This window comes from Orycteropus afer, unplaced genomic scaffold (assembly GCF_000298275.1).
Source record: "Orycteropus afer afer isolate SDZICR_OR568_19922 unplaced genomic scaffold, OryAfe1.0 scaffold00215, whole genome shotgun sequence".
Taxonomy (NCBI): domain Eukaryota; kingdom Metazoa; phylum Chordata; class Mammalia; order Tubulidentata; family Orycteropodidae; genus Orycteropus; species Orycteropus afer.
This window is the reverse complement of record NW_006921802.1, coordinates 422,163-434,427: the sequence shown is the minus strand read 5'-3', so window position 1 is coordinate 434,427 and position 12,265 is coordinate 422,163. Positions and strand designations below refer to the sequence as shown.

The window sequence follows — 12,265 nt, the reverse complement described above, 5'->3', positions numbered from 1 at the left end:
TTTCCTGTCTTTTTAATGACCTTTTGCTTTCTTCATGGATGATGTTCTTGATGTCATCACACAATTCCTCTGATTTTCAGTCACTGGTGTTCAATGCATCAAATCTATTCTTTAAATGGTCTCTAAATTCAGGAGGGATATATTCAAGGTCTTATTTTGGCTCTCATGGACTTGTTTTAATTGCCTTCAACTTGAACTTGCCCATGAGCAGTTGATGGTCTGTTCTACAGTCAGCTCCTGACCTTGTTTTGGCTAAAGATACTGAACATCTCCATCACCTCTTGCCACAGAGGTAGTCAATCTGATTCCTGTGTACTCCATCTGGCAAAGTACACATGCATAGCTGCTGTTTATGTTGTTAAAAAATGTATTTGCAATGAGTAAGTAATTGGTCTTGCAAAATGCTATCATGCAATCTCCAGTGTTATTTCTATCACCAGGGCCTTATTTTCCAACTACCAGTGATTCTTCTTTGTTTCCAACTTTTGCATTCCAATAACCAGTGAAAATCAACACATCTTGATTGCATGTTTGGTCAATTTCAGACTGCAGGAGGTGGTAACAATTCTTTAAATTCTTCCTCTTTGGTTGTGGTGCATAAATTTGAATAGTAGTAGTATTAACTGGTCTTCCTCACAGATGTATGGATGTTATCCTATCACTGACAGCACTGTACTTCAGGATAGATCTTGAAACACTCTTTCTGACAATGAATGTCTCACCGTTTCTCTTCAATTTGTCATTCCTGGCACAGTAGATCATATGGTTGTCTCATTCAAAATGGCCTAAACTGATCCATTTCAGCTCACTAATGCCTAGGATACTGATCTTTATGTATTCCATTTCATTTCTGACAACTTCCAATTTTCCCAGATTCATACTTTGTACATTCCTTGTTCTGATTATTAATGGGTGTTTACAGCTATTTCTCCTCATCTTGAGTCATGCCACGTCTGTAAATGGAGGTCCCGAAAGCTCTACTCTATCCACATCATTAGGGTCAGCTCTACTCTGAGGAGGCAACTATTCCTCAGCTGTATTTTGAGTGCCTTCTGACCTGAGGGCCTCATCTTCTGGCACTATATCTGACAGTGTTTCAGTACTATTCATCAAGTTTTTCAGTAATGTATCAGACAGTGTTTCACTACTATTCATAAGGTTTTCACTGGCTAATTCTTTGAGAAGTGGATGGTGCCTTCTTTCTTCCACGTCTGTCTTATTTATTAGTCTGGAAGCTCCGCTGAAACCTGTCCACCATGGGTAACCCTGCTGGTATTTTAAATACTGCTGGCACAGCCTCCAGCCTCACAGCAACATGCAAGCCACCACAGCACGACAAACTGACAGACTGGGGTGGTGGGGATGGCACTGTGCAAATAAGGTATGTGGAACACTTATGTGAGGATTGGTCAGTTTTGCCATTCCACTAGGTTTAAAATGAGCTACCTCATAAATGGGAAGGGATGATTCTCACTGCCATCAAGAGAGAAGCAGCAGAGATGAAGCACGTCTTTGGACCCAAGATCCCGGAGCTGAGATGGCATTAAGAGGGCAGCAGAAAGATTGTGGCAGCAGAGGCAAGAGAACTAAGAGACCAGCACAAGAAAAACTAGTGGGCTTGCCAACCTACAGAGTGAGAAAGCTGAGTGCCTTTGGGCAGGAGGCTTACTGGCAGAAGGATGCACCTATTAGCAGAGCTGAAAGAGTTTTGTAACCCTTTCCTGAGTCTGACAGAGGCCAGGCCAAGAGGCCAAGGGCCAAATAGAGGTGTGACTTTGGGCATGACCAAGAGGAGGCTGTCCTGATCAAAGTATTATATCCTGAGTATTTCTGAATTGTGACCCGCTGTTTCTCTAATAAACCACATAATCCTGAGTATTATCTGTGAGTTCTGTGAGGCCACTGCAACAAATTATAGAACCCAGTAGAGAAGCAGAGAGTGTTGTGGCATGGAATGGCTGGTGTTAGAATTGATAAGAAGGTTAGACTGTGGCAGCATATCTGACATCTGCTTCATAGGGATCAGTCCTGGGCTGATGCTGCTGATGGTGATTGTGTCTCCCTCTCATGGAATGAAGAGGGGTTAAAAGACACTACCCAAATACCCATTTTGCACATAGGTAGAGGTATCCTCTGCCCAACCTATATATATTCATGGCTGTGATGCCATTCCCCTTCGCATATCTTCTCACCTTGATGTTTATGTATCCATTCATTATTGCTGATACTGAAGGACTATGTATGTAATAGGATGCCATGACATCAGTATTTCAGATACCAGCAGGGTCACCCATGGTAACCAAGTTTCAATGGAGCTTCCAGACTAAGACAGGCTAAGACCAGGACCTGGTGATCTACTTTGAAAAAACTTAGCCAGTGAAAACCTTACTGTGGCATAGTTCCTTTTATACTTATCCCAAATTCACAAAATTAGGTATAAGCATTATCAATGAATCATATAGCAAGGTATTTTAAGTAATGCTACATTGAAATTGGAGCTCTGGTAGCATAGTGGCTAAGACACTTGCCTGCTAACCAGATGGCTGGCAGTTCAAACCCACCAGCCACTCCTCGGAAGGAAGGCTGGGCAATCCTACTTCCGTAGTGATACTGCCTCGGAAACCCAAGGAGGGGTCGCTATGAGTCAGGGCTGACTTGACGGCACATAACAACAACAACAACACTGAAGTTTAAATATATAACATCATTTCATTGATACATATATTATTGGCCTAGATAACTCAAAAGCTATCCAAAATGGATGCTTCCCTGTGGAGAGCATAAGGATTGGCTTTCCTGTGTCAAAATAAACAACAGAATGAATTGTGCATTTGGCCATCTGTTACATAAAAATTTTAAGCTTAACATGGCCAAATGATGCTCTTTTGATGTGACATTTAAACTTAAAATTGTGAAAAGATTTTAATTGCCACATATCCCCCAGTATACAACAAAGACTACACAAGTGTCATAAAGTCATCATATTAGTATTAAGAACATTAGTTTGCACAGTTATCATTGCATTAGTAATATCAATTTTGCAAGTCTACCTTTTGTTGTGAGAATTTCTGCAAGCACTATACGTAAGCTGAGAGACTGGACATCCTTTGAGGGGAGGAGACAAAATACCAGAACCCGAGAACATGTTTGCAGGAATCTTACTTCATCATCTGAGTTCCTCAAGCATGCATGCAGCACAAAAGGCCTTGGCTGTTCTTCATGTCTAAAACAATAAATGAATAGATAAAAGAGGAGGGAAATAATTCTTAGAAACAATTCAGTCATATACCATTATTTAGGTAAAAAATATTTCAAATGGACAAAGAAAAAGTGTTTTTTAAGATACTGGTTTTAATAATTGTGTCACCTCCTCAGTGGTATCACTGATTTCCTCAATAACAGAATCATCTGACAATTTCACCCTAGAATAAATGCAAATGATTCTATTTATACAGAAACCAAAAATTATTAGTAGTTACTGGGGGGGGGGGTTAAGAGGGAATATTGTTTTAGAATTTCAAATCAAGTGATAACTACCTCAAGTAGCGTCAACAGTTCCAGATAACTCCAAAATCAAAGCAGAAACACAGAAAACTATTTCTTTAACAAATTTGTTTTTAAGTCTTCTAAAATCTTCTCCTTAAATATGACCTACAGCTTCATCTTTCAAAAAACACTAAACAAAACATTAAATAGGGACACTAGTCAGCTTTCCTGACAGGGTGGTCATGGATTAAAAAAGTCTATGGGTAGGTATTTCTAGTAATGTCTTAGTATTACTACTAAGGGAATACTCCATGTTGGATGCTACATGATTTGGTGGCCAACTGCCTTTGGTGAGGCTCACAAGTATTTTCTAACCAGTTTTGCCAATCTTGATCAGGAATTTTCCCGACCCACTTCCAACCCAAGACTAAACATGTAGAAGACCTGGGTGAAGAGCAGTAAAAAGGTAGAAGTGTCTGTATTAGGCTGGGATCTCTAGAGAAACAAAACAAGTAAAACTTATATATACATATAGAGAAATAGAAATTTTTCTTAGGAAAATGGCTCACACACTTATAGAAGCTAGCAAGTCCCCAGTTCTCAAATCAAACATAAGCTGGAGGCTTTTTCCAACTTATGCAGCCACAGGGGCTGACGAGCTCAAGGTTGGCAGGCAGTATACTGACTGCTGACTCCAACAAATGATGAATCCAAGATCTCGAGGCCAAATGGTAAATTGTTCGCACATGGACAGTTGAAGGTAGCACAAAAGGATCCTGATCCATAGAAGAGTGTCTCTTCTCCCAGGATGTCCATAAACATATTGGAAGAAGTCCACACTCCTAGGGAAACTCCCTTTCAATTGATTGGCTGCTCAAAACATATACATTCAATCCCATCATGGGAATAACCCATGTCACAACTGCTTAAACCACAGAGAATTGTAGTCCACTCAAATTGACACACAGTTCCAACTATCACAATCCACCCCTTGTCAACTTGGCAGTTGTATACATCTTCTTAACCACATGTTGTTGTTGTTGTTGCTATATGCCGTCGAGTCGGCCCTGACTCATAGCGACCCCTCCTTGGGTTTCCTAGGCAGTATCACTACGGAAGTAGGATTGCCCAACCATATAATCTCTAAATAAGGACAATTATAAAGTCTTATTTGCGCCCAACATGATACGCTAACACACGTACAACCTAAACACATTAATCTTGTTTACATTTCACAGTTCATAACAAAAAGAAACAAAAATATCTGATGCACATATACAGTGAAGAAATATAACAATCACAGTCCTCATTTCTGCAACTGGTCACATGGTCGTAGGTGATATTCAGAACTACCTTCTTCAACCTCCCATTCTGTATTTCCCTTGCCCACAGAAAGCACCTCAGCTGGGTCACTGCTTGAGGTAGATGCCATGGAAGACATTGCTGAATTTTCTAGGAACTTTCCCAACCACCCATTGTTGCTGCTAAACCTCTAACTAAACTTAAGTCCAAGCGATCCCCAAAAGGTAAAATACAAAGGGTGAATGAGGAGGTGATACACTACACCTGAAAAGACCTACTTGATTTTGCTAGTATGTACAGACAGAAACCTGGAGAATATGAATGGGAATGGCTACTAAGGGTGTGGGATAATGGTGCAAGAAATGTACCATTGGATCAGCCTGAGTTTACTGATTTAGGCCCACTAAGTACAGATTCTTCATTCAATGTTTCAGCTCAAGAGGTTATGAAAGGATCTAATTGTTTATTTGGTTGCTTACTGAAGCAAGGATTATGCAGTGGCCTACCTTAAGTCAGGAAACGGAGGGAGCAGGGACCTCTGTAGCAGCAGGATATCCAAGTAAAAAGGGGCAGGAGGCAAGGCTAGGCCCCAAGCCCCTAGATCCACGAAAGGGAAGGAGCAGGAGAGGCCAGGGACCTCTGGAATGGCAGGATATCCAGGTAAAAAGGGGTGGGAGGCAAGGCTAAGCCCCAACCCTCCTAGAGCCAGGAAACGGAGGAAGCGGCCAGGGAACATAAAGTAGCAGGTTCCAGGTAGGAATTAGGTAAGGGGAGGGTGCAGAGGTTTCCAACAGCTAAGGGAGAAAAACTTGTCTGTCAGTTTGTCATCCTGTGGGGCATGTACATTGCTGTGAGGCTTGAGGTTGTGCCACTGGTGTTTCAGATGCCAGCAGAGTTGCACATGGTCCATAGGTTTCAATGCAGCTTACAGACTAGACAGACTAGGAAGAAGAAGGAGGCCATGCACTTGTCAAAAACTGGCCAGGGAAACCTTACGAATAGCACAGAAACACTGTCTGATACATTACTGGGCAACTTTACAAATGGCTTGAAAACATTGTCTGACACAGAGTAGGAAGACAAGCCCCTTGAGTCAGAAGGCACTCAAAATAGGACTGGAAAAGATGTGCCTCATCAGAATAGAGCCTACCTTAATGATACGGATAAAGTCTTTCAGGACCTTCATGTGCTGACATGGCATGACTCAAACTGAGGAGAAACAGCTGCAAACATCCATTAATAATCGCAACATGGAATGTACAAAGTATGAATCTAGGAAAATTGGAAGTCATTAAAAATGAAATGGAACACATAAAGATTGATATTCTCAGCATTAGTGAGCTGAAATGGACTGGTTTTGGCCATTTTGAATCAGACAACCGTATGATCTACAATGCCGGGAATGACAAACTGAAGAGGAATGGTGTGGCATTCATCATGACAAAGGATGTTTCAAGGTCTGTCCTGAAGTACAATGCTGTCAGTGATAGGATAATATCCATAAGCCTACGAGCAAGACCCGTGAATACTACTATTATTCAAATTTATGCACCAACCACAAAAGCCAAAGATGAGGAAATTGAAGATTTTTATCAACTTCTGCAGTCTGAAATTGACCAAACAAGCAATCAAGATGTGTTGCTTATCACTGGTGATTGGAATGCAGAAGTTGGAAACAAAAAAGAATCACCAGTAGTTGGAAACTTTGGCCTTGGTAACAGAAATAACGCTGGAGATTGCATGATAGAATTTTGCAAGACCAACAACTTGTTCGTTGCAAACACCTTTTGTCAACAACACAAACAGTGGCTATACACGTGGACTTCACCACATGGAGTACACAGAAATCAGACTGACTACATCTGTGGCAAAAGGCAAGGGAAAAGTTCAGTATCTTCAGCCAAAACAAGGCCAGGAGCTGGTTGTGGAACAGACCATCAACTGCTCATACACAAGTTCAAGTTGAAGTTGAAGACAATTAAAACAAGTCCGTGAGAGCCAAAATATGACTTTGAATATGTTGTTGTTGTTGTGTGCCGTCGAGTGGGACCCAACTCATAGCAACCCCTCCTTGGGTTTCTGAGGCAGTATCACTACAGAAGTAGATTGCCCCATCTTCCTTCTGAGGAGTGGCCAGTGGGTTTGAACTTCCAGCCCTCTGGTTAGCAGTCAAATGCCTTAGGCACTATGCTACCAGAGCTCCTGACCTTGAATATATCCCTCCTGAATTAAGAGACCATTTAAAGAGTAGATTTGATGCATTAACGCCAATGACCAAAAACCAGAAGAATTGTAGGATATCAAAAGCATCATCCATGAAGAAAGTAAGAGGTCATTAAAAATACAACAAAGAAAGAAAAGACCAAAATGGATGTCAGAAGAGATTCTGAAACTTGCCCTTGAGCGAAGAGTAGCTAAAGCAAATAGAAGAAATGACAAGATAAAAGAGCTGAACAGAAGATTTCAAAGAGCAGCTTGAGCAGATGAAGCCAATTACTATAATGAAATGTGCAAAGACCTGGAGTTAGAAAACCAAAATGGAAGAACATGCTTGGCATTTCTCAAGCTGAAAGAACTGAGGAAAAATATTTAAGCCTCAAGTTGCAAGACTGAAAGATTCTAGGGCGAAATATTGAGATGCAGGATGCATCAAAAGAAGATGGAAGGAATACACAGAGTCACTGTGTCAACCAAAAAGAACTGGTTGATGTTCATCCATTTCAGGAGATGGCATATGTTCAAGAACCAATGGTACTGAAGGAAGAAGTTAAAGCTGCACTGAAAGAATTGGCGAAGAACAAGGCTCCAGGAATTGACAGAATACCCACTGAGATGTTTCAACAAATGAATGCCCCACCAGAGGCACTCACTTGGTTATGCGAAAAAATTTGGAAGACAGCTACCTGGCCAACTGACTGGAAGAGATCCATATTTGTACCCATTCCAAAGAAAGGTGATCCCACAGAATGTGGAGATTATCGAACAGTATCATTAATATTGCATGCAAGTAAAATTTTACTGATGATAATTCAAAAACAGTTGCAGCAATATATTGACAGAGAACTTCCAGACATGTAAGCTGGATTCAGAAGAGGATGTGAAACAAGGGATATCATTGCTGATGTCAGATGGATCTTGGTTCAAAGCAAAGAATATCAGAAAGATGTTTACTTGTGTTTAATTGTCTATGCAAAAGCATTTGATTGTGTGGATCATAACAATTGTGGATAACATAGAGAAGAATGGGAATTCCAGAACACTTAATTGTATTCATGAGGAACTTGTACATAGACCAGGAGGCTGTTGTTTGAACAGAAAAACGGAACACTACCTGGTTTAAAATCAAGAAGGGAGTACATCAGGGTTGTATCCTTTCACTATACTTATTCAACCTATATGCTGAGCAAATAATCCGAGAAGCTGGACTATATGAAGAAGAACCTGGCATCAGAATTGGAGGAAGAATCATTAACAACCTGAGATATGCTGATGACACACCTTTGCTTGCTGAAAGTAAGGATGACTTGAAGTACTTACTGATGATTAAAGCATACAGTCTGCAGTATGGACTACATTTCAATATAAAGAAAACAAAAATCTTCACAACTGGTCCTATAAGCAACATTACGATAAACAGAGAAAAGATTGAAATTGTCAAAGACTTCACATTATTTGGTTCTACAATCGATGCCAACGGAAGCAACAGTCAGGACATCAGATGACCTATCGCACTGGACAAATCGGCTGCAAAGGACCTCTTTCAAGAGCTGAAGAGCAAAGATGTCTCCTTGAGGATTAATACGCACCTGACACAAACCATGGTATTTTCAATAGCCTCACATGCATGTGAGAGCTGGACAATGAATAAAGAAGACCAAAGAAGAATTGATGCTTTTGAGCTGTGGTGTTGGCAAAGAATGATGAAAGTACCATGGACTGCTAAAAGAACTAACAGGTCTGTCCTGGAGGAAGTGCAGCCAGAATGCTCCTTGGAGGCGAGAATGGCCAGACTTCGTCTCACATACTTTGGTCATGTTGTGAGAAGGGACCATTCCCTGGAGAAGGATGTCATGCTTGGTAAGGTGGCGGGTCAGCGAAAGAGGGGAAGGCCCTCAATGAGATGGACTGACATGGAGGCAGCAGCGATGGGCTCAAGTATAGCAAGAATCATGAAGCTGGCTCAGGACCAGGCAGTGTTTTGTTCTGCTGTGCATAGGGTCACTATGAGTCAGAGATGACTTGATGGCACCTAACAACAACAACAACAACAACAACCTTAAGTCAAGGTGAAGTACCAGCTCTGCCTTGTTATAATGTAGAAGAAGGTATCCAGAGGCTCAGGGAAACTGGCCTGTTAGAATGGATTTATCAGATTACACCCCTCGAGCCAGAAATGGAGAGTCTAGAGGACACACCTTCACATGGACAGTGAGGAACAAATTTGTGAAGGGAGCCCCAACATCCTTGAAGACTGCTGTGATTGTTATTTTATGTAAGCTGGATTTGACAGTGGGAACTGCCCTAATTGAACTAAGACACTTACCTACAATGGGGCTGATTGGACCCTGTAGTAGTAGGGGCCAAGTGGCAGCAGTTAATCAACAAAGGCAAGGTGGGCGTGGTTACCATAATGGACAGCAGAGTCAGAACAGTAATCAGAATACTCTGAGTCATGTGGAATTATGGCATTGGCTACTTGCTCGTGGTGTTCCTAGCAGTGAAATACATGGCAAACCTACTAAATATTTACTTGATATGTATAGACAGAATTCTAGGTCACATGAACAGCAGCCTACACTGAATTGCCAGAATACAGAGTTATGGCCTCTCAGTCAATGCCCAGATGAGTCAGTTTACAGATCCACAACCCCTTGAATGAAGGAGAGGCCAGGTCCCCTTGAGGAAGAACCTCACTACTTTGCCAAAAATTTATAATGTCAATCTTTCTCCCAACCTTCCCCAAAGGGATCTGAGCTCTTTTACAAGAATGATTGTTCACTGGGAAAAAGGAAATAATCACACTTTTCGGGGATTACTGGACACTGGCTCTGAACTGACACTAATTCCAGGAGACCCAAAGCATCATTCTGGCCCACCAGTCAGAGTGGGGGCATATGGAGGTCAAGTTATTGATGGAGTCTTAGCTAAGACACGTCTCACAATGGGTCCAGTTTGTCCCCGAACCCATCCAGTAGTGATTTCCCCAGCTCCAGAATGCATAATTGGAATAGACACACTGAACAATTGGCAGAATTCCCACATTGGGTCCCTGAGGTGTGGAGTAAGGGCTATTATGGTAAGAAAAGCCAAGTGGAAGCCATTAGAACTGCCTCTACCTACAAAAATAGTAAACCAAAGCAATACCACATCCCTGGAGGAGTTGCAGAGATTACTGCTACCATCAAAGACTTGAAGGATGCAGGGGTGGTGATTCCCACCACATCCCCATTTAATTCACCTATTTGGCCTGTGCAAAAAACAGATGGATCTTGGAGAATGCCAGTAGATTATCGTAAACTTAATCAGGTGGTTGACTCCAATTTCAGCTGCTATTCCTGATGCAGTTTCATTGCTTGAGAAAATTAGTACATCTCCTGGTACTTGGTATGCAGCTATTGATCTGGCCAATGCCTTTTTCTCCATACCAATTTCAAAAGACATTCAATTTCCATCAGAAGCAGTTTACCTTCAGCTGGCAAGGTTAACAATATACTTTCAAAATGTTACCTAAGAGGTATAACAACTACCCAGCACTATGTCATAATTTAGTCCATAGGGATCTTGATTGCCTTTCCCTTCCACAAGACATCACACTGGCCTATTATTATTTATGACATTATGCTGACTGGACTTAGTAAGGAAAAACTGTCGATGACTCTAGACTTATTGGTGAGACATCTGCATGCTAGAGGGTGGGAAATTAACCAAATCAGGCACCTTCCACCTCAGTGAAATTGCTAGGGGTCCAATGGTGTGGGGCATGTCGAGATATTCCCACTAAAGTGAAGGATAAGTTATTGTATCTGGCTTCCCCCACAACTAAAAAGGAGGCACAACATATGGTGAGTGTCTTTGGATTTCGAAGGCAACATATCCCTCATTTGGGTGTGTTGCTGCAGCCTATTTATCAAGTGACTCTCAAAGCTACTAGTTTTCAGTGGGGTCTAGAGCAACAGAAGGCCCTGCAACAGGTTCAGGCTGCTGTGCAGGCTGCTCTGCCACTTGGGCCATATGATCCGGCTGATCCAATGGTGCCTGAAGTATCTGTAGCAGATAGAGATGCTGTTTGGAGTCTTTGGTAGGTCCCTATTAGTGAATCGCAATGCAGACCCTTGGGATTTTGGAGCATCTGCCGTCCTCTGAAGATAACTACTCTCCTTCTGAGCGGCACTAGGTAACCAGATGGGGCAATCTACTTCCATAGTGATACTGCCTCGGAAAGCCAAGGAGGGGTCGCTATGAGTCGGGTCTGACTCGACGGCACATAACAACAACAACAACAGGTAACCAGAACAGTGTCTATACTTCCCTTCCCCATAGCATCTTTATTATTATTGTGAAAATATACACAAAACATACACCAATTTAACAATTTCTACATGTATAATTCAGTGACATTGGTTATATCCTTCAATTTGTGCAGTCATTCTTCCTATCTTTTTTCAGATCATTTTACCAGCATTAGATAAACTCAAAATATCCTAAGCAAAACTCCCTCCCTCTCCCATTCCTGATAACCACTAATTATTTCTGGTTTCTATGGATTTATTTATTTCATATAAATGAGGTAAGTCAATCACAAAACGACAAATACTGCATTATTTCACTCAGCATAGTGTTTTCTAGATTAATCCATATTGTGGCATATTATCAGGACTTTATTCCTCTTCATGGCTGAGTAATAGTCCACAGTACATTTTGTTTACCTGTTCATTTGTTGATGGACATTTTGGTTATTTATGCCTTTTGGCTACTGTGAATCAACAATGATGTACACATGTCTGTTTGGGTAGCTGCTTTCAGGTCTCTGAAAGAACTGCTGAGTCATATGGTGGTTCCTATAGCATTTGATAACGACTCAAGAAAGGATGAGATGATATTATTTTTATTATTTCTTCCAGATAAGAGGCAAAATGTAAGAGATCCTTAGAATAACCAATACTGAGGAATAACACTAAGCAGTTGCAAAGGAAGCACACTGGGTAGTAAAAGGGAAAGGAAGCAACTGAACGCATATTGATTTGCACTAAATTGGAAACCAGCTTCTGGATGTACATAGAAGAAATGTGTCCTATTTGTCTTATACAAGCTGTTGTTTTTGTTGTTGTTAAGTGCCGTAGAGTTGTTTCCGACTCATAGTGACCCCATGCACAGCAGAACGAAACACTGCCCAATCCCGCACCAGCGCCACAATCCCTGCTATACTTGAGCCCATCATCGCAGCCACCGTATCAATCCATCTCATTGAAGGCCTCCC

The 12,265-nt window shown here is 41.5% G+C and overlaps 1 protein-coding gene across 1 annotated transcript in view; it reads right to left on the bottom strand.

Moving 5' to 3' along the window:
* The window catches only part of SNX25 (sorting nexin 25), a 255,337-nt gene that overhangs the window by 158,985 nt on the left and 84,087 nt on the right, over positions 1–12,265 (bottom strand). Inside the window, exon 4 of the mRNA XM_007948369.2 lies at positions 3,051–3,223. Within this exon, the coding sequence (XP_007946560.2) occupies positions 3,051–3,223 (173 nt within the window). The remainder of the gene's footprint in view (positions 1–3,050; positions 3,224–12,265) is intronic.